The 23,244-nt window shown below is 42.5% G+C and overlaps 1 protein-coding gene across 4 annotated transcripts in view; it reads left to right on the top strand.

The window, feature by feature from the left end:
• Nucleotides 1-1,354: 1,354 nt before the first annotated feature.
• Nucleotides 1,355-23,244, top strand: part of EDA (ectodysplasin A) — a 185,666-nt gene continuing 163,776 nt past the window's right edge. For all 4 annotated transcript variants that reach the window (XM_074964498.1, XM_074964496.1, XM_074964495.1 and 1 more), the window contains exon 1: nucleotides 1,355-1,726. In XM_074964498.1, coding sequence (XP_074820599.1) covers nucleotides 1,430-1,726 — 297 coding nt within the window. In that variant the 5' untranslated portion in view covers nucleotides 1,355-1,429. The remainder of the gene's footprint in view (nucleotides 1,727-23,244) is intronic.

The raw sequence follows: 23,244 nt of genomic DNA, 5'->3' as shown, positions 1-23,244 counted from the left end.
GGGACTTGGACCCATTCTGGGCACCACCAAAAATTATGCAAACCTGCTGCCCCGTGCTTACCCATGCACATAGATATGTCTTGACTGCTGAGGGTAAGTACTGGAGCCCTCTCTGCTGCTCTCTCTGTCTCTCTCACCGGCTGCTGTCCCTGCAGGTCCTCTGTTGCCACTACTCCTGGAGGTCAAGTATCAGAGGGGTAGCCATGTTAGTCCGGATCTGTAAAAGTGGCAAAGAGTCCCTTGGCACCTTATAGACTAACAGATGTATTGGAGTATAAGCTTTCGTGGGCGAATACCCACTTCATCGGATGCATCAAAAGCTTATGCTCCAATACGTCTGTTAGCCTATAAGGAGCCACAGGACTCTTTGCTGCTACTCCTGGAGGGTTGGCCCCATGATGCTAAATCATTATGTCTTTCTGCAGTGCTACCAATAAGGGGATCTTTGTCTGCTCTTAACAAAGAGCGTATTTCATCTTTGCTTTATATTTTTATTGCTTTGAGCAGTGTCAACAGGGAAACATTATGCATCCTAAGCTTCAGTCCATTTCTCCCTAAGACTTGCTTATTTGGACAAGGTGAGCTGCATCTTTACCTGACATTGACTGTGATGTAATTCCAAAAGGAAATAAAGTTTGGAGGGGCAGCTACAGCTGTTAGCAGTATTCTTCCAGTCTGTGTCTTTGTATTACTCGACATCTCTCACAGTGGGAAATTAAAGCTATGGAAAGTCTTTTATGGAAAGTATGTGTGCCTGGTCTATAGGGAAAAACCTTTATAGTGCTGTGAGCCTCTGCCTGTTACTCCTGCCCCTTCATCATGCCTTAGACAGCATCCTAATTGAGAGCCCCCTTAGCACCAACATTCCATATTCTGCCACCATTCGTAGTCTGATTTACTATAAGTAGTAAGATGTATATTCTCAGACAAAAATCTCCTGATGATTGAAAGAAGGTATCAGTGATTTACTGAAAGAATTTACAATACTGTAATTTGTAATTACCAACATGTCAGCAGGGGGCGCTGAGCAGGGAGTTAGGTCCCTGCTTTTGAGGAGGGACTCCTGGGTTCTAGGCTGTACCCGGTGCTCCTAGGCAGATTCCTCTCCCCTGTATAATGGGGATGAGATCAATGCCATATCCAAGCCGACAGCTCCCAACCGTTCGGGAAGAGTTAAATTAAGGCCAGGCGAGGTAAGGCGGAATCCTCCAGCTGCCCCGCCTCCAGGCCTTGCCTGGACAAGGAGCCAGGCGTGTCGGAGGCCGTGGCGGCTCCGCCCCTGTGGGCTCCTCCCCCTGGCCGGGCGCTTAGTGCGGCTGTTCTGGCCGTACAGCCTGGCTGCGGCTCCGGCTTGGGGTTCCTCGGGCGAGGATGGAGCAGTAGCCAATCTTCTTTTTCCTCGCAGGACTCGCCTGCGGTGGTACTGACCATGAGCTCCGAGCGCAGGGAGCAGGCGACGCCCCAGTCTGACGGAGGTGGCTGCGCCTGTGGCCGCCGGGGCAGCGGCGGAGGCAGCTGGCGCCTCTTCCTGGGCTTCTTCGCGCTCTCGCTTGCGCTGCACCTCCTTACCCTGGGCTGCTACCTGGAGCTGCGTTCCGAGCTCCGCCGGGAGCGGGACCCCGATCCCACGCCTTCTCCCCGTCACGGAGGTACCACGGCCGCCCAGGGCTCCGCTGGCTCGGTCCGCCTGCAGCGCCTCGCCGAACCCACGGACCGCCGCCAGCAGGTGAGTCACGGGCACTGGGGAACAATGGGGTGACTGGAGCTTGGAGGTACTAGGAGTGTGAACACGGGGGCGGCTTTGCGGGGTATGGGGTGGACGGGAAGTACAGGGCAAGTGTCTGCACTCCTTAGACAGCCGGCGTTTGTGCAGCTGCTCTTCAGGGCTGATCGAGTCTTGGAGACAGGTGAGGGTGGCTGGGCATTGGGGAGAACGTCCTGCTGCTTGGCATGCTCCCTTCTCGATCACTGTGAAACAAATTCTCTGCCTTGAAAAATTTCTCCGACTCCCCAGCATGATGTTAATGTCCCTTAATACTAACGCTGGGGCTTCTGTTTCACCTACAAGAGTGAATTCCATCCAGTCCTTCGCCCGTGTTAGGGCTTTTAGCACAGGCTTGGCACAACCTGTTTGGAAAGGTGAATCTGGTTCTTCTTTCCTTCCTCGAAGCAACAGACTTAAGAACGTAATGGCTTGTGGCTGCAACTTTGGAATATCATGCATGCCTCTTCTGGCCAGGTGGGTGCATGCTTTCATCATATTCTGATGGAGGACTATAAAGATCGTTTGACCAAACATTTCAGGGGTAGGGAATGAATGGGTGAGAGACCTTGTTGCTGTCTTGGGTTAATAGGAAGGAAAACTCTTGTCACCAATTACAGAAATTCTAAAAGTGTTTTATAATGCTATACACTCAACCATTTTAGCCTTCTGAGGTTTTGTACTTCAGATGTATGTTTAGATGGACCTTTTCTCTCCACCCCCACTTCATCATTTTTTTTGCTGTGAATCTTGGCAGTTTAGTACAATACATGCCTGAAGGGGTACTTCAAGTGACAATTGTCCTGATAAACATTAGAATCCTTCCCGAGGCTCTTGCAACAATTTTCTTATCTCTGGCTTCTTCCAGACCTTTTCAGCAATTCAGGAAGCATTAGCTTTATCACTCTCCCTTATGGCACTCAGTCTCATGAAAGTTGAATAGCTTTAAAAGAAAAAAAAGTCTGATATCCTTCATAAGGTCCTGATCACCTGTTTGATCTTTATACTCCAGCTACCTATGGTTTTAAATACGGGATTGAAATTTAGGGAATTTTTTTTCTGTTTTCATATAGTTATTGATGTTAATCAAAAGGTCACTTATTCACTTAAATCTAACACACTTTTTACAAATGAATTGAATGGTTTCATCTACAACTGCTGTTGAACCCTCTACTAACTTCTGTGCCTTTAAATTACACTTTCTATGACAAAATGTGTTTTCTCCGCTGTCTTCTGAAAGTTTAACACTAACGACTGGGGAAATTGACTATCCAGAGGGAAGGAGAAACTATACAACTGACAAGACAGAGAAAACAAAGATATTTACTTACCTTTTAAAATGCTGTAATCTTAGGTGTTAATTGTAACAATAGTATGTATGTAATGATCAGACAGAATAAACATTCTTTAACTGATTATCAAATTTTAACTGCTTAATTTTAAGGTGGAGATTATATTTATATAATTCTTTTGCCTCCACTCATATCACTTTTCTTGCATCCCTTTTTGTGTGCTGCTCTTTCCTCTTCTGGTTTGGAGTGTCTATTGCTTTTTCTCTCCTATTGAGCCAAAGTGGCTTTTGTTTTTCAATAAGGATGGGGAGGAAGGGTTGCTCTATGCTAATAGCTGCTGGCCTAACTGGCTGAAAGGTTGACTGGGACAATAAACTGGATTCTTCTCTTGTTTTCCCTCCACCCTCATTTTTCATGCAACACCATTGAAGGAGGTGGAGTCTGAAGCCGCTCTCCCTGTCTTGTACTGCCATAGACTGAGCGGAAATGGGGCTCAGGCTCCTGCTCATCATGTTCAGGTCATCACCCCATATGTGGAGTCACTCTATAAACAATGGCTAGTCAGTAAGGTTGGGGAAGGCAGCCTGCTTTTGTTTAGAATAATTTGATCCATCTAGTTACTTGTCTTTAGAACTGTATGTTCCTATGATTGGAGGTGGAATGGTGGTCCCTGCTGAACGTAAACTCCAATGACACATTCTCCTTCCTGGGTAAAAAGCACAATTGTGGGTGAAGGGGTACTTGTAAAGAAAGCTATTGTGTAGCAAGCATAAAGCCCTGCCTCAGCCCATGTAGGAGATATTACAGTTGCTGCCCTCCTCGTTGTAGAAAATACATAGCCCTGAAAAATCCGTGTATTTGGAATAAATGTTTCCACTACTTGGCAGTTGACCATAAGGCATCAATCTCACTGTTCAAGTCTCAACAAGTCTTCAGTTTTAATGTACTGTACCTGAACTACAACTGATTATGGGAAACAGACTTTGTTGTAGCTACAAACAGTAAAAATAAGCTACCTATTGAACTCAAAGAAAAACTATTGAATTCTAACAGTTTTTCATTCTTTATTTTAAGCCTTGTCAATGTAAAATGAATTGAAACTGATTATTTGATATCTTAAATCTTTAGATTGCCTCTTTCTGTATTCAGCTGTACAATATTACTCCTGCATGCTTGAAGTTCCTCAGGGGCCTTCATGCGAAATGAGATGACTCTTAAAAGCTGACTGAACAAGTGTACCATGAAATAATAAAACAGTGATTCCATTTAACCAGATTAAGTAGTTAAACCATATGTGCTCTGTTGTATATGGATTTGGGGTAATTCATCAGTTTGGATACAGATTGAGGTCCAATATTGTCTGTGCAGTTGAAACACTCCAGGTAAGTTAATAATCTAAATATTTTCATTCTTGTATAGCTGGGCAGTAGAACATTAAAATGCTTGATTATGATGGAAATATTCTAAGTAATAATGAGAACATGCAAACGCCAATTTAAGGGACAGTATACTACACTTTTGTCCTTGAAGTGCCTACCTGTAGGTAACTGAACAGTATGTGCATATTCAGAGCATGGTGCCTTTGACTATATGTGTAACTGATAATATTCAGGAATACACTCCCCTCCTTTTCACCTGTTTTATTTTGTTTTTTCAAGCCCCTTGCAAAGACAAAGGATTACTTCAATCTTTGTGGGAAAATAGATTAAATTTTAAGGCATGTCGTTTTGTATTACATAAACTATTGTGGTTAGAGCGCGCGTAAAATTCTGTAACTAAAAATCAACACCAACTGTGCTAAGTAATACAAAATATGCAATAGACTTCTTCATTATGATTAAGGTTTCCAGCTGCTTTATAAAACAGAACATTAGCCCCATTTAAAAAGTTATGATGTAACCACAGTCCTATCCAGATATTATTATAATATAATAATCCCAAATTATCAGAGGGACTGTAATATTTGTTGAAATTAAATACACTATACACTTCTATGATATATCATCTGTTGCTTACATTCTTTTCTGTATGTCCAAATACTAATAGTAGCTAGCAGCACCCTGTTAATGCCATCAGAAGAAAATAAAATTGAGCAGGCTATTTTTTAAAAAAATTACCAGTGTTTTAAAACTAACATTATTCCACAGCATTTACAATAATCATTAGATATCAGTCTCTAAACTAGTTTTAAATATGCATGGTTTTACTTCCAACATTCATTGTGCTGATAAATTAGCACAAAGTGTGCCATGAATATACAAGTATTTATAATCTATCACACTTAAAAACAACTAAATGGAAATCTTATTTCAGCACAAATCTAGAATGATTAAACCTTGTATTGATTATTGAAGTCATTCAATCTGCTGTAAATCTGTACAATTTTGATTTTTAAAAAAAAAAAAAAAAAAAAAAGGTTTCCTGCATTTTTGGGGAAGGAATCTGCAGCGATGGTCAGCATAGATATCTTCATTGGACAGAACAGGCTTTTGGCAGGAACCTTGTTTGGCTGAGCTCCAAAAAATGACCTCGTGACAGGAGAGAGATTTGGCAGCTTAATAATTGTGCTTTTCTAGCTCACAGGGTAGTGAAACATGTAACTGCATTTAATTTCAGATACAAGGACAGCTCTTTCATGACAAAGGTTGAGGAATTGCAGTTCCTAACTTTGTCCCAGTCGGTCCACTATTGTTGCATCATCAATTTAACATCTAGGTCAGCAGTTTGGTAATGCTACTTTACCTTTGACTTTTAGATTGCTGCCATTTTTTATGTTACATAGCATGATTTGCTCAATGAGGCCTTGAGTCGTAGCCATGACACTGCACAGGTAGGTGTCCGAGCTAAAATGGTATAATACAAGCAATCTGTTCAAAACAAATTGCTTGACTATAGAAATAGTTCAGTATCTATGCTGTAATTTGAGTTTGGCAGGCACTTCATGACATAGTGCACATTCAAAGAATGGACAGCGGGTAGCACCACAGATGTAGGCTTAAGATGTGCTAATTTATTCTTCAAATATCTTCTATCCAAATTAATTTCTACAATATTTCATTGTAAAGAAGTCATTAATGTGGCATTTGAGCCCTGCAGCATGCACTCAAGGCTCAGTTATATTGAGGGGTATCTTGAATTTTGCCTTTCTATTTCCTGCATTTGCTGACATGCACTGTAAAGTTCTAGAGTACAAATAGTTGCCTAATTTGGTTAAACATCACATCAAAAGAAGGATCAGATTGACGCTTGCATTACTATCTGTGCATGCTTTGGATTTACTATTTGACTGAATACAAATACAGTGCGCTCCATTTATAAGAATCACCCGCATAAAGTGATCAAAACCATTGGGACAAAATCATTCCTATACCTAAAATATTCCACTTGTAAGAATCAACCACGTGTAAGAATCGAGTTCTCCAGGACGGATGTGAGTCTTATAACTGGAGTACACTGTGCTCCCTGAGATTTTTGCTTCTATAGAGTACAAAGAGACCTGGGAAAGCTGGTAAAACAGCAAAAGTCCTTTAATATAAAGAACCTCCAAGTTACTTTTGTGTGCTTCTGATAGGATCTTGACTATAGTTATCGTGAAGTCAGGCTTATGTTTTATGAACATCTGAATGGGAAGGGACTGAGACTAGTGTAGCCTGTTTCTCAAGGCAATGTTTCTTAGGTATAATCTTCAGTTAACCCCCCATTGAAAAGGAAACTCCCATCTGTACTGCACTATATAGACTGCAGTGACTTAAATCAGTTTGAAACCTTTGTGGTAGCTCTTTTGTCTAAGAAATTACCTCAAGATAAATCAGAGAGTGAGAACTCTGTTAAAGAACTGTATCTCCAGTAATTCCCCCTCAAAGTAGTCCTGAAACTTGCTCTAGAATCTAGTTTAAAAACACTAAATTCTGTTTGAATCAGTCTGTTCCTTTGCGTATAATCTGAGCAATTCTTCTGAATAATTCTCTACTGACATCTAGCAGGTGACGGATTTTGAAGCCTTGCTTTTAATGAATGTAAGGTGGGACTGTTGCCCCCTTGCAACTGCTATGGAAGAAACAAAAAGCATCCTATTTCTTGGAGTTAAATCAACTATCCATCAATTATGACTAAGGATACGATTCTGTCATGGAGGTCGTGGATTCCGTGATTTTTTTTTCCAGGACCTCCGGGACTTTGTCTGCAGCAGGGCTGGAGCAGCTGTCAGCCCCGGGGCAGCAGCCACTGGAAGAGCTGACCAGTGGCCAGCCCCAGGGCTGCCGGAGCACGGGCTGGAGGTGGGGCTGCTCAAGCAGCTGGCCAGTGGCCCCCCGGGGCTGCTGAAGCAGCTCGCCAGGGCTGGGTCAGCTCCTCTGGGGCTGGAGCAGCAGCGGTCAGCTTCTGCCACAGGAGCAGTTGTGGGGCTAGAGCAGCTGCAAGAGCTGGCAGCGCTCTGTTTGTCCCTCTCCGGGTATTTTTAGTAAAAGTCAGGGACAGATCATTGGCTTCCATGAATTTTTGTTTATTGCCCACCACCTGTCCCTGACTTTTACTAAAAATACCTTTGACAGAATCATAACCTTAATTATGACACATCAAACCTTTTCCTGAGGCATTATGACCTACTTAGTGAGACTTCCTAATATGTAATTTAGTCGCTATTAGAGCTTCATATGGAAAAAAAAAACATGCAAAAGGAACAATGTGGTCACCAGTGTCTGCCATTATCAACATAGAGGATATCTTCCTCAGATGTAGCCTTTGGATTAAAGGCCCTCTTGTTTGCCTTTGGTGTATAAATGTACTGCTAAGTTTAAAAAAAATGGGGAGGAGGAGGAGAGATGGAACGTTGGCTGGGTATCAAGTTGGTATAAATGCTAAAAAGAGGTATTCTCTCATGTCAGTATCCGCAAATCTCTAAGGTAACTTGTGTTTTTTGTTTTGTTTGTTCTGTTTTCTCACTGGTTGCATCCAAGCAGTTGTTCTTCTGGTGGTAGGTAGATTTATATGAAATCAAAACTACAGATGGGCATTATCATAGCAGTTATTGGGAGATATATTAATATGTCATTATTTTTTGCAACAGACCCTGAGTATCATTCAGGTTTTCAGCTATGTATTCTAACACACTTTGTCTGTTTTCTTGGTAAGGCAGTGGAGGTGTAGAAATGAGACTTCTGGGTAAGAATAAGGTTTGGCATATCTACTGCAAAATGTTACTTAATAACATGGCAACAACTAGATTGCCTGGACTAAACACAACAGGAATAACTACGTGTACTTGGAAAGGATTCTTCCACAGCAAGGAACCTTATGTCACTTCATTGTCTTGGCAATAATGTGATAGTAAAGGATGAGAATTCCTGATCAAATCAACTTGGGGATGGAATGATTATGGTAGACTGGCTTTTCTGTGGGGGAAAGGACTGTTGGTTATACAGTGTGGAAAGACTTGATATTGCTGTCCTCATACATAAAATACAATACAAATTTTGGTACTAATACAAATACGTGTCTTCTAAAATCTATCTTTAAATTCTGTGGTGGACAGCAATTTTTATTCAGATGTCTGAAATAATATTTTTAATTTACTCCTTTCAAGGAGTTTATCCCATTCCTATCTTCAACACATTTCACTAGTATTGTAATATTTTCAGAGATCATCTGCACATCTCTGTATAAAACAGTTGTATTCAGATATCTGTGCATTTTAAGTATTTCATTACAGTTTTGGTTTAACTACAGTTATATAATTGTATTTGCCTGCATCTAGAACTCTTCTTCAAGATGTGTTGCCCATATACGTTCTCTATTGTTTGAGGTGTGCATAGTACACTCAAGCTGGAGATTTCTGATCAGCAGTAATTGTTGGAGTGGCACATGAGCCCTGAGTATCCTTGTGCTTCTGAGGGCATAAAGGGTAGGGCTACCCCAGCAACATCCCTCAGTTCCTTCTCACTATATGGGGGCTACAAGTTGGAGCTCACTTCTAGAACACTTTGCAGCCTTCTATTCTGTAAATAGCTGTAAATTGTTAGTGGTAGGTTAGGTTTAGTATAGCAATTTTGTAGCATTTCCTTTTTCCTGTTGGGGAAACTGTACGTACTTTGTATTTTCCTTCCTCGGAGGTTTTTGGTACCAATTTAGTCAGTGTGACTGACCATAAGTTCCTGGAATTCAAAAGCTACCCATTTTTTGAGGCCGTGATGCTATTAAATGATGGCTACACAAGATATTTGACCTGCCTTGATGAAGGGCATATTTCAAATACAAGCTCCATTTGCAGAGCATTTACCAGGAGGACTTGGTGAGCATGGGAGTCTCACCTTAGGATGTTCATCTTTGAAAAATCAATGCATCCTGTCTCTGACCAATGCATCTGGTCTATGACACAAGATTCCTTGCAGCAGAAACTAAGGATGAGAGAAGTGCTTCTGTATGTTTGTCTTCAGAGACTGTTGAAGATGCTACTGTGGCCTGGTCAATGCATAAAACTTAATTCAACATAGCTATGGCATTCACGGGTATGAAAAATCCGCTGTAGCTTTATTGATGGATGGGTGTATTGATTAACCAATGCAGTCTAAGACTTTGATCTGTAAAGATTCACTCTCCTGAGGGTTATAGCATCAGGAATATTATTAGTATTAAGAGACTCTAGAAGCACACGAGAAACAAGACCGGTTTAGTACAAGTTTATTTATTAACAAATTCACTAAAATACAATAACGGGGGGGAGAGAGAGAGAATTCTAAGTGTTTAGCTGTACGACTGACATCACTTAACCACTTCAGGATCCATCAGCAGGCAATATCATCTTGGTATCTCCCTGTGTGTTTCTTCCTCCCAGCACACAGGCTGGGCAACACCTTTTATCCTAGTTACACTTATGCCTGCTAGATTCAGACATATGCATAAGGGTGTCAACCCCTTTTTCCATAATTTCACTTCCACAACCCATAAACTTTGGGGTGCTCTCCTTTTCATAGGTTATTGTCTTAGTTCTCCTTATTTTTGTTAGCATCTACATAGGCTAGTCTCCATGGTAAACTGCGGTTACTGCAGAATTTCTCATGATGTTACAATTGGGTGTCTTGTCTAGATCAGTGCTACTCAAAGTGGTGGTCCGTGGACCGGTGCTGGTCTGCGAGCCATCAGCTGCTGGTCTGCGCGCACATTGGGGGGAAAAAAAATTGCTGGTCCCCCACATCAGATAGCTTGAGAAGCACTGGTCTAGATGATTACATTGTGGCATATTTTCCCAAACATTACCCACTGGCATGTTCTTTACAGTAATCTTATAATTTAACTGGTACAAGGTTATTCCTGGGTCACCTACTTACGTCAACCCTCCTTAGGCCTAAAGCCTAGTATGGCTAAGCTGAAATCTTACAGGCCTTAGCCTGCAGGCTTTGCATTACAGCTTTACTTTGCTTATATACCTAATACTCTCATCACTCATAAATGCTTGTCAACCTTATACTCCTATGATCCTACCATATTTAAACCTAACCATCACACATTAATTATTCTTAACCACACCAATAAATCCTCGATTAAATGAAACAAATGGGTACATCACCATAACTATATTGACCGAAGCCTGGTGTGGACTGCTAGGTTGAGGGAAGAATGTCTCTGTAGACCTAGCTACTTTCATTTGGTAAAACCTCTCCTATTGTGGTAAGCTCTGTTTACACTACAGGGTTATGCCAGCATAGCTATGCCACTGTCGTGGCTGTAGTGTAGACATGACCTGAATCTTCTGGCTTGAGGAATCCCTCTGAACACAGAAGTAGTGGGAAGCATCAAGTCTATAAGAAGAGATACAGATCCCTTTCTCTAAGCGTGTCATCAAAGCCCCCAAACCTCCAGATCATCTGACCCAGGGGTTGGCAACCTTTCAGAAGTGGTGTGCCAAGTCTTCATTTATTTACTTTAATTTAAGGTTTCGCGTGCCAGTAATACATTTTAACGTTTTTTAGAAGGTCTCTTTCTATAAGTCTATATATTATATAACTAAACTATTGTCGTATGTAAAGTAAACAAGATTTTCAAAATGTTTAAGAACCTTCATTTAAAATTAAATTAAAATGCTGACCTTACGCCGCCAGCCTGCTCAGCCCGCTGCCAGCCTGTGGTTCCATTCACCTAGGCCAGCAGCAGGCTGAGCGGGGCCTGCGGCCAGGACCCCGGCTGGCCAGAGGCCAGCAGCCAGAACCCCAGACTAGCAGTGGGCTGAGCGGATCAGCCCGCGGCCGCTCAGACAGCTGCCAGTCTGGGGTTCCATCCGCTGGTTCCTGCCAGCCAGGGTCTCGGCTACCGGCCCCTCTCAGCCCGCTGCCAGTCTGGGATCCCGGCCCTGCCCACATAGTAGGTACCTACCTTCTCCCTGGTTCTAGCCCATTCTCTTCCTCTCTCTCTCTCTCTCTCTCTCTCTCTGCACTGAGCTGAGGGTGGGAGTGCACTGAGCACAGGGCTGGGGGTGAGGGAGCAGGCTGGGGGTTAGGGTGCATGGTCTGGCCAGGAGCTAGAATGAGGGAGGGGGCTCAGGGTTGGGGCAGGAGGTTTGCGTGTGGAGTGCTTACCTGGGCAGCTCCTATTTGGTGCGAGGGGTTGGAGGTGGGAATGTGGTGGGGGGTGCAGGAGCTCCCGTTTGGTGCTCAGGGTGGGGATGGGAGTGTGGGGGGTGCAAGAGTCAGGGCAGGGGGCTGCGGGTGTGTGAGGAGGGTGCAGGAGTCAGGGCATGGGGTGTGGGGGGGCTGGGTATGTGTGGGGAGTGCTGGAGTCAGGTGTGGGGGGGTGCAGGGGTTAGGACAGAGGGCTGGGGGTGTGGGCTAGGGTCGTGGGGATGCTTCCTGCCCAGAGCGGCTCATGGCAGGGGGCTGGAGGGGATATGCCCTGATTCCACCCCACGGCCCCGTCCCCACCTCTTCTCCGCCTCCTCCCCGGAGCAGCAAGCGCGCTGTGGCTCCGCTTCTCCCCCTCCCGCGCAAGGGCCATCAGCTGATCGGCAGCAGGGAGAGGAGGAGGGGCAGGAAAGCAGCACACTGGGGGAAGAGGCCGGGGTGCGGGGAGCTTGCCTGCCCTGCTGTAGCAGCCGGCAGGACCAAGCTTCTTCACTCTGCCCCCACTGGGGGTGGGGGAGCGGAGAAGAGCGGGCTGGGGTGGGCAGGATTTTTAATGGCACGCTGCTGCCTGCCGGGGTCCCAGCCTGGGTTCGGCAGCGAGCTGAGCAGGGCTGGCAGCTGGGACCCGGCAGGCAGCAGCGTTCCATTAAAAATCGGCTCGCGTGCCGTCTTTGGTATGCGTGTTGTCGGTTGCCGACCCCTGATCTGACCTATGTGGCAGCTCAAAACTTTAAAAAAAATTCCCTGAGCACCCAAACCACTACTGGACTGGAGCTAATTTTGCCTTAGACTTGCCTCAGATCTTCTCCATAACTGTATCGGTGATGCGGGCGACTTGGTACAGAGATTCCATGACCAGGCACTGGTATTGCAGTGGTCGCACCAGGTAGCCAATGTCTAGTGCGCCTATGGCTCCAATGAGATTTTGCTAGAATCAGTATCTTGTGGCACCAATCTTATGCCTACTTTCATTTTACAGTACCAAAGTCGTCATTGGCCCTTTCAAGTCTGCAATTATAGCTTGCTATCTGAGACCTCTTTGTTACTGAATTCTCTATTTCCCCCAGCACTGCCTTCACTCCACTGTACTCGTACCAAATAAGAGTGAATTCTAGTCTGATTCCCACTATTACAAAGGTTACAGCTTCTCATTTTCATGAGGACTTCTCCTCCTTTACTTTATCTGTTTCTGAAGAAAGCGGAAAGCCTTCCCATGCAAAATATGTGTATCTGGACTCCCTGGATCACTACCCCTCGAATATTACTAAAAACAGGAATCCACATGGACTCAGAACATTGGTACCCACTTCCTTGGTCACCAGTGCCTTATTTTTCAGCATCCCTAGAATTTCTGGGGTTCTTGGGGGACTAAATCTCCTTTTCCTGAACTATCAAGAAGGGAACTCTCATCTCTACACTAAGTGGAACCAACTCAGGAGGTGTCTCCTTTGAATGAGGTATTGCAAGTGAAAGACCAGTCCATCCTTGCACATATCAAGAAGTGGTAATCCCAGAGCCATCATCAACTGCACAACCAAAAGATTTTTCAGGACTGGGTGAGGAGAGTAGCCTCAACTCTTGATATTCCAGACCACATAAATTGCTGGACGCTGCGCATATTTCAGCACCAGACGTCTAGCTCTCCCAATCCTCAGGGGTCTCTTAGACCAAACAAAAACTCTGTATGGCAGACACCCAGCTTTTTTAGCTCTTACTTTGAAGTAAGCAGGCTGATGTATCATCCAGTGGGTTTGAACGATTTTATAACCACCCACTACCAGGCTGCTTGCTGACAGCAGTGAGATCTTTCATTGGCAGCCACTATCAGAGATCTGCTCCAAAGGACAAGGAGCCAAAGAGCTAGACTTCTTCAGTAGCAAGTGGTGGTCTACCTGAAGACAAATTAAGATTTCAGATTACCAAGATGCACTGGTCAAGTTCAGTTTTTATTAATTGGGAGTTGATAACATTTATTGCTAACTTGCCTCAGGACTCGAGACAGGAATGTAAGTCCATTGTAGTAGAGGGCCAGACAGCTCTCCAGAACAATTGATAAAACATATAGGTTCATGGCAACATAATGTTCAGGCCTTCAGAGATTCCTAGAGAATTACAGACAACTGTTTGAGGACCTCCTCTTTTGAGGGTTGTCATTTGTTTAATGATGAGACAGATGATGCTTTTCACACCCTCAAAGAGGTATGAGGTACTCTGTGGTTGCTGGGTATATATGCACCAGCCCCTAAATGTAAGCATTTTTAGCCCAGAGGCTTACTATAGATAACTAACTTACTTAACATCAGTTCTTACCTACAGAACCTCCTAGAAAATAACAGAAGTTCTCTAGGAGAAAATCCTCATCAGCCACAAAGTCATCTCTCTCCCACCTCCTTCATCTTTTGAGACAACAAATTTGACTTCTCACAACTTACTTTTGGATCTTCCTATCCTGTCTCCTCCCTTTTGGGGATCTTCCTGTCTCACTTCCATTTGTGGACTACCATTACAACTGATTGGTGTGTACTAGAAGTTGTAGAAGTGGGTTTATGTGATCCAATTTCATTCCCTACCCCACCCTCATCCACCTTTACTGTTCTTTTTCAGGGACCTTTCCCATTAGAGCATGTTAGAACAAGAAGTCCAATCACTTCTGGCTCTGAATGCAGTAGAAGACTTATTAAATATTCTGATATGGGGCTCTCTCAGTCTCTCATTTTGAAGCTGTTCTGCCATATATAAATAGGCATTGGACTAGCGCAAGAAAGTGGGAGCGAGTGAGTGAGTCTGTAGCCTGCTGGTTAGGGCACCCGCCTGGGAGGTGGGAGATCCAGGGTCCAGTCTTGGCTCCAGTGACTCTAAGCATTTCCCGTTGTCTAGTTTAGGTGCCTTTCTCTCCCCATTCACTGTATATGGAGCCTAGGTACTTAACTCGGGGTTTCTGGATCGTGGGGTTGTTCCTGTGACTTTTCTAGGTGCTTGAAAGTTAGGCATTGCCATGCAGTGTGTGACAATGTCCAAGTCTCTTTATGAATCTGGGCCAAAGTGTCTAGCTGTTGTAACAGCTTGCTTTAGATGGCTGGGGATCTGGGTATTCGTAGATTCCAAGGCCAGAAGGGACCATTGTTATCTGGTCTGTGGCCTCCCATATAGCACAGCCCACAGAACTTCCTCAGAATAATTCCTAGAGCATCTCTCTTAGAAAAACATCCATCTTGATCTAAAAATTGTCAGTTATGGAGAATCCATCAAGGATCACAATTTACGCTTTATTTAAAGTCTGAATTTACATCTAATTTCAACTTGCAGCCCTTGAATCATGTTATATCATTCTCTGATAAATTGAAGAGCCCATTATTAAATATTTGTTCCCCGTGTAGGTATGTATAGACTGTAATCAAGTCACCCTTTAACCTTCTCTTTGTTAAGGTAAATAGATTGAGTTCCTTGTGTCTGTCACTATAAAGCATGTTTTTGATCCTTTAATCATTCTCACGGCTCTTCTATGAATCCTCTCCAATTTATTAACATCCTTCTTGAATTGTGGGCACCAGAACTCGACGCAGTATTCCAGCAGTAATTGCACCAATGCCAAATACAGAAGTAAAATAACATCTCTACTACTCGAGGTTCACCCGTTTATGCATCCCAGGATTACATTAGGTCTTTCTGCCACAGTGTCACACTGGGAGCTCCTGTTCAGCTAATTATCCAACATGATCCCCAAAACTTTCTGCATCCCAGGATGGAATCCCCCATCCAATACGTATGGCCTACATTCTTTGTTTTCAGATGCGTACAATTACATTTAGCCATATTAAAACCCACATTGTTTGCTTGTGCCCAGTTTACCAAGTGATCTGGATTGCTCTGAATCAGTGAGCTGTCCTCTTCATTATTTACCACTTACCCAATTTTTGTGTCATCTGCAAACTTTATTCGTGATTTTGTGTTTTTCTTCCAAGTCGTTGATAGATGTTAAATAATGTAGGGCCTAAAAAACATCTCTGCAGGACTCCACTGGAAACAGACCCGCCCAATGATGATTCCCTGCTTAGTTACATTTTGAGACTTATCAGGTGGCTAGCTTTTAATCCATTCGTTGTATGACATATTAATTTTATATTCCAGTTTTTTAATAAAGGTGTCACGTGGCACCAAGTCAGATGCCTTACAGGAGTCTTATTATATCAATAGTACTACCTTTATTAACCAAACTTGTAATTTCATTTAAAAAAATACCATGTTAGTTTGACAGGATCTGTTTTCCATAAGCCCATGTTGATTTTCATTAATTACATACCCTTCTTTAGTTCATTATTAATAGTCTCTTATCAGCTGTTCCATTATATTGCTCAGGATCTGTGTCAGGCTGACTGGGCTATATTTACTCAGGTCATCCCATTCACCCATTTTAAAAAGTGGTACAGTATTAGCTTTCTTTCATTTTCTGGAGCTTCCTCAGTGCCCAAAGACATACTGAAAATCAATGTTAATGGTCCAATAAGCACCTCAGCATGCTCTTTTGATACTCTTGGATGCAAGTTATCTGGACTTACTGATTTAAAAATGTCTAACTTTAGTAGCTTCTGTTTAACATACTGCAGAGATACTAGTAGAATGGAAAGAGTTATTGCAAAATGATGAGACTGCATCATCTGTTTTTTCCCCCCAAATACAGAACAGAAATATTTATTGAAAACTTCTGCTTTTTCTGCATTATTTTTGATAATTCTACCATTTCTGTCTAGTAGTGGACCAATACCATTGTTAGGATTCTTGTTGTTCCCAATGTTATTTTTAAAAGCATTCTTATTGTCCTTTTCTGCTGGACATAGATTTTTCTTTGTGCCCATTGGCTTCTCTTATCAATTTTCTACAATTCTGAACTTTCCCTTTCTTCTATCTGTTATTTATGTATAATTTTTTGTACAGTTGCCTTCACTTCCCTGCTGAACCAGGCTGTTTTTTTAACTAGCCTGGGCTTCTTCCTAAATTGTGGATTTTGTAGTGTTCTTAAATGATTGCCCATTATCATTCACATTTTTCTGATTAAATTCTTCCTCCTACTGATTTGGCTCATAATTGTTAAAGCACTGTGTATGTATATGTAATATTACTGGTCTGGATTTAATTATGTTTTCACATTATAAATGTGATTTAAGACATGATCACTTATACCTAAACTACTATTAACCTGTAAATCTCTGATCAGTTGCTCATTATCTGTAAGGACAAGGTCTAACCTAAAATTCCCCTGTGTTGGCTGCAACATTTTTTGAGTTAGGAAATTGTCATAGATAGTATTTAGAAATTGCAAGGATGTTTTAGTACCGGATAGCATGAAACCTCCAGAATATGTCACTCAAATTGAAATCACCCATGATCTCAGTTTTCCCCCCGCTACATATTGTAGATGGGCACATCAGGATGACAGCTTCCTTTTCCCTAGTGTGATTTGGTGGTCTGTATCAGACACCAACTAATACCCCATCTTTTGCTTTATCTGGCAGGCCATTGATTCAGAAGCATTCAAGATCATTTTCTTCTGTGTTATCAATGACTCAGAAACAGGTTATGGTATTTTGATATAGAGTGCCACTCCTTCTCCTTTCTTGTCTCCTTGTTCCTTCCTAAGTAGGTTATAACCATTGATTTTTAACATTCCAGTCATACAGATCATCCCACAAGGCTTCAGTCATACCAACTAGATTGGATTTATTCTATTAAATGAGCAATTCCAATTGTTTGTAACCCAAACTCCTGATATTAGTATGTAGGCAAGTTAAGAATTTATTCTCCTTATGTCCTTTGGTTCCTTGATTTAATTTTGTTCTCAGCATCTCAGTTTTGTGCTAATTGAGCCCTCATACTTTCCTTCGTTTTACCCTCCCTTTTTGCTAATAATATAACCCCCTCCTAACTATTCTAGCCAGCCTGTCCCCAAGGAGATAGAGCCCTTTCCCCATAGAAAGTGGGACAGTATAGTTTGATAGTCTCAACTTCATAAAAGGGAGAACAAAGCCCTCCACCCTCCATTTCTTACCTAGCTAGCAATCTTCTGCTTTCTGTCTGTCTTTGGTTGTGGGACAGGATGGATCTCAGAAGATTGCTTGGATATTCTTTTCAGAATGCTTCTGAGTTTTCCTAAAGTCCTCTACTATCTGTGAGTTATCCCGCAACACAGTGTCATTAGTACCAATATGAACCATCACCAATGGATCCTTGTCTGTATACTTCTGAAGCCTGTCAAATCTTAGAATGACATCTCTGTCCTGTTGTTCGCCTGTCATTTTGCAGAGTTTTCTTTCCATTCTTTTGAATATCGAATCTCCATCAAGGATCGTCTGTCTTCCTTGGGTGGTTGGAGAGCTCTTTGCAGGTAAGCTTGTACTCTGACTCATTAGTTGGGGGGAATATCTTGGCAAAAGATAGAGACCATTCATCATATCCTTCAGTTGTTCATTTGATTGGATCTGTTAATAGAGAACTCAATATTGATCCCTACACAGAAAATAGAATTGGTTCGAGCCATTTTGTACTTGACCATAGCTATGGCTTGTCTGCCTCCAGAAAGGTTTCAAACAATGTTTGAGCTGCATACACACTTGCAAGCCTGTCTGACTGCTATAAGAACATGCTTCAGGCTTCTTGGCCTGATGGCATCACACACTTTTGTAATCCAACGTGGAAGATTTCATCTACTCTGCTTACATAGCAGGTTGAGGTCACTATATCAACCAGGCAAGCATCACTTGGACATGTTAGTGGATATGCCATCCTAAGTCCTCCAGTCTCTGAATTGCAAGTTTGCAAGGGTGAGTTCCCTTCCCCTTGCAAAGGTGAGTTCCCTTGGGTCAAAAACTCTAGTAATAGTTAGTAATTCTAGCTCTCGCTGTAAGGTAGAGAACCCACACGTACAAGTTAAGAACTCAGAATGTATTGTCACCTCAGGAAATGTCTCCCCACATAAACATAAGTTTTGTTGAGAGCCATCCACTGAGCCTGCAACCTATTTCTTTCAGAAATAAAAGGACTCGCTAATCAAATAATGGACCACACAACTACTGCACTGTGCTGAGAAGCAATACAGTTTTTGAATGTTTGTATTCTCCATGGTATTAGCTTAACAGCTCTGCATCTTCCGGGCATACACAATGTACTAGCAGATGCTTTAGGGTGATTATGAATAGTCACAAGTGGTCAGTTGAGAAGATCATGCAAATCATTTCTTTTAATGTAGGGTTTTCCTTGCATGGACCTGTATGCAACCAAAGAGAACAGGAAGTGTCAACAGTTGTGCTCTGGGGGCATGGGTGTTGGACAGAGGCTGAAGTCCAAGTTGGACACACTTCAAGTCCCATTGTCCCCAGCTCTGTTCTGCTCATACTCTAATTCCTCTTTTTCCAAGAATAATAAAGATCAAGCTGGAAGCAGCCAAGTTAATTCTAATAGCTCCAGCATGGCTGAGAGAATTCTGGTATGCTGGCCTTTGGAGTCTTTCAGTGTAACAACCTATAACCTTGCCTGCATTCCAGCTCTGATTTCCCAGAACCAATGGCATATGTTACATCTGAATTTTGCAGCGCTCCATCTGACAGCATGGATGCTGAATAGCTAACTTAATCAGAGAGAGCATGCTCCTCAGAGGTCAAGGTTATGTTAGTGCACAGTAGAGAAGATTCCATGAGATCCATGTTCTTGTCTAAATGGATGAGATTTTTACATGGGCTCGACAGGATCCCCTATCACCTTCAAAATTTCGATCCAATTATTCTGGACTAAATCATCCCTATCAAGTAGCTTTCTGCATGTGTGCTGGCAACCATCTTAGCCAGTCATCCCCATTACACAAGAATCCTCTGTGTTCTCTCAGCCAATCGTGGGGTGATTTCAGAAAGGCCTGATGGCTTTTCTTTCTGATAAGATTCCGTTCCAATTTGGGACATTAAATGTAGTTCTAATAGGGCTCTGAGCCTTCCCTTTGAGCCCCTTGCTATGTGCTGTCTTTCATCTCTGACCACCTTCTTAGTGGCAATACATCTGCCAGAACAGTGGATGAGTTATAAGTGTGAATGGCAAGTCCACCATACACAGTTTTCCACAAGGATAACATTTCTTTAAAACCACGCCAAGTTTATACATAAGGTAGTTTATGAATTTCATGTAAATCAAATTATTTACTTACAGTATTTTTCCAGAGTGGGGAGGGTCACTGTTCTTTTTTGTGAGCAGTGAGTGCTTCAGCAAGTGTGTGTCTGCTAAAATTTGAGTGTGGATTGGCAGGGACGGCTGGGAGGAAAAACCTGATACATCACATTAGGAATGGAGTATAGAATTCAGAAGAAAGGAGTAAATTTTATGGGAGAAGGAGGTAGAGAATCCATTGTCAGGCAAGAGACCAGAGGTGAAAAGAATGAAGAAAAAGAGGAAACACTCAAGATCACTTAGAAACAGACACTGATCGATTCTTGGAAAGAGAAAAATATGGAGTAAAGCCAGGAAGAAGGTACAGTAAAAGCAAGAGAACTAAAACTATTTTTTTTAAAATCAGTAGACTTACAATTGTATATGGCATTTAATTGTGTATTCCTTTAATTGTGAGGAGTTGTGGTGTTAGGGGCATAAACTTTGGGTTGAGTGCTGTAAATGGCAAACACACAGGTGTCTTTCACTCTGGCTGGTAGGTGTTGGGTGCATTTTTTTTTTAAGCCGTGTTAAATTTTTCTTGAGCAAAGAAACCTGTAATATTGAGCAGATGTATCATTAACTTCTTTAGGAAATGTCCTAAAATAATATGAACTGTAAGTTATGATCATGCCAGTCTTAACTCTTCCCCTCTACCAGTGCCAGTCTTCCATTTGTTGTATTCTTTTTGAATCTCTGGTGGTGCTCTTTGACATGAATAATATTAGAACACTGAATTCTTGTGCACCTACACCAGGTGTCAGTAGGATTTATTGTAATTACAGTAACTCCTCACTTAACATCATCCCAGTTAACGTTGTTTCGTTGTTACATCGCTGATCAATTAGAGAACATGCTCATTTAAAGTTGTGCAATGCTCCCTTATAACGTTGTTTGGCAGCCGCCTGCTTTGTTCACTGTTTGCAGAAAGAGCAGCCGCTGAAGCTAGCTGGTGGGGGCTTGGAACCAGGGTGGACCGGCAGCCCCCCTATCAGCTCCCCACTCCCCTAAGTTCTCTGTGCGGCAGCCGCCCAGTAGGCTACCAATTGCCGGGCAGTTCAGCTGTCCCTCCCCCACTGCCATGTGCTGCTCCTGCCCTCTGCCTTGAAGCTGCTCCTGGGAGCCTCATGCTTGCTGTGCGGGTGGGAAAGGGGGTGCTAATGTCAGGGTGTCCCCCTGCTCCTTCCCCCACTCCTTTACCCCATCTCCACAGAGCAGGGTGTGGGGGGACACACATGACAGGGCTCAGGACAGTGGGAGCTTACTGGCAGCAGCTGCTGTCTCAACTTGCTGATCTACTTAAAATGGCAGTGTACTTAGAGTAGGGTCAGCATACTTAAAGGAGCAATATGCATCTCTCTCTCACACACACATGGTGTGTCTCTCTCTGCCGTGCTGTCTCCCCTCCCTCCATTTGTGCTGCCTTGTAGAGTGTGTGAGGCTACATTAACAACAATGTGTTAACCCTTGTGGGCTCAGCTGAGTGCTAGTTCATCATGTAGCAGTAAGGCATTCCCTGGGAAATATCCCACCCTCTTCTACCCTCTGACTTCACCATCTGAACCAAGCTTCACAATCATCATTGCTGTGTACAGTATTAAATTCTTTGTTTAAAACGTATTTTGTGTGTGTGTGGATATATGTCTTTTGTCTGGGGGGGAAAAAAAATTCCCTGGAACCCAACCCCTGCATTTACATTAATTCTTATGGGTAAATTGGATTTGCTTAACATAATTTCACTTAAAGTAGCATTTTTCAGGAACATAACTACAATATTAAGCGAGGAGTTACTGTACGTGATAAAATTCTCTGCCAAGCGTGAAATCAGTTTTTGCAACATTTGAATGTAAAGTTCCCATTGTACTTATAATTCACACTTTTAGATCTGGTTGTATGAGTTGAAAAATACACAAGCTTATAAATGTAACAAGTTATAAACACTTTAGAATAATACCTTTTTATATTGCACTTCTTATTTATAGATCTCAAAACACTTCACAAAGGTGGATAAATAACATTTTAACTTTTTTTTCATTTCATAGCTGTCTCTTACAGAAATTCAAAATACATCATGGAAAATACAGACGTTTTCTCTTGTGTTTGTGTTTTGTGTTTGGGTCACTTATAAAGAGGAGTTTCTGTCTATAAGATAGCTAATGTTGTGCCAACTTTTAAAATGGGTAAATGGGATGACACAGGTAATTAGGGTCTGTTTACACAGCAAATTAAAACCCATGACTGGCCTATGAGAGCTGACTCTGGGTCATGGGGCTCAGGCTGTGGGCTGCTTCACAGCTATGTAGACTTCCTGGCTTAGGCAGGAGCCTGAGCTCCGGGACTCTCCCACCCTGTTGGGTCCTAGAGCCCAAAGTGAAAAAGTTCTCTAGAGACCTTAGAACGAAAAAGGCATCCTTTAAATATTGGAAGCTAAATCCTAGTGAGGGAAAACTGAAAGGAGCATAAACTCTGGCAAGTAAAATGTAAAAGTATAATACAGGCCAACAAAGAATTTGAAGAGCAACTAGCTAGACACAGAAGCTAACAGCAATTTTTTTTTAAGTACATCAGAAGCAGGAAGGCTGCCAATCAGTCAGTGAGGCCACTGGATGATTGAGGTAGTGAAGGAACACTTAAGGAAGACAAGACCATTGTTGAGAAGCTAAATGAAATCTTCACTTCAGAGGATGTGAGGGAGATCCTAATATCTGAGTGACTCTTTTTAAGTCCTAAATCTGAAGAACTGTCCCAGATTGTGTCATTAGAGGGGGTTTTGGAAGAAATTGATAAATTTAACAGTAATAAGTCACCAGGACCAGATGGTATTCACCCAAGAGTTCTGAAGAAACTCAAATATGAAACTGCAGAACACTAACTGTTGTATGTAACCTATTGCTTAAATCAGCCTCTGTATTAAATAACTGGAGGATAGCTAATACAATGCCAATTTTTAAAAAAGCCTCCAGGGGTGATCCTGGCAATTACATGCCAGTAAGCCTAACTTCAGTACTGGGCAATTTGACTGAAACTGTAGTAAAGAACAGAATTATTAGACACACAGATGAGCATGATGGGGAAGAGTCAACACCACTTTTGTAAAGGGAAGTCATGTCTCATCAGTCTGTTAGAATTCTTTGAGTAGGTCAACAAATATGTGGACAGGGGTGATCCCCTGGATACAGTATACATGGATTTTCAGAAAGCCTTTGACAAGGTCCCTAGCTCATTCGAATGGACAAGTCTTTACATCCGGCTTCAGATCCTGGCCAGCAGACCCCATTTGGACAAAGGTCTCCAGAGACATCACTCTCTTCACAAAGGAAGGCTCATTTCTCTAAAAAGGCAATGAGGAAAAGAGCAGCAACTTCTCCTAAAAAACTGACCAAAAAGAACTGGTCTC

Source organism: Natator depressus, chromosome 9 (genome assembly GCF_965152275.1).
Source record: "Natator depressus isolate rNatDep1 chromosome 9, rNatDep2.hap1, whole genome shotgun sequence".
NCBI classification, from domain to species: Eukaryota; Metazoa; Chordata; order Testudines; family Cheloniidae; genus Natator; species Natator depressus.
Note: the sequence above shows the minus strand (reverse complement) of the source record. Positions and strands in the feature narration are given on the sequence as shown.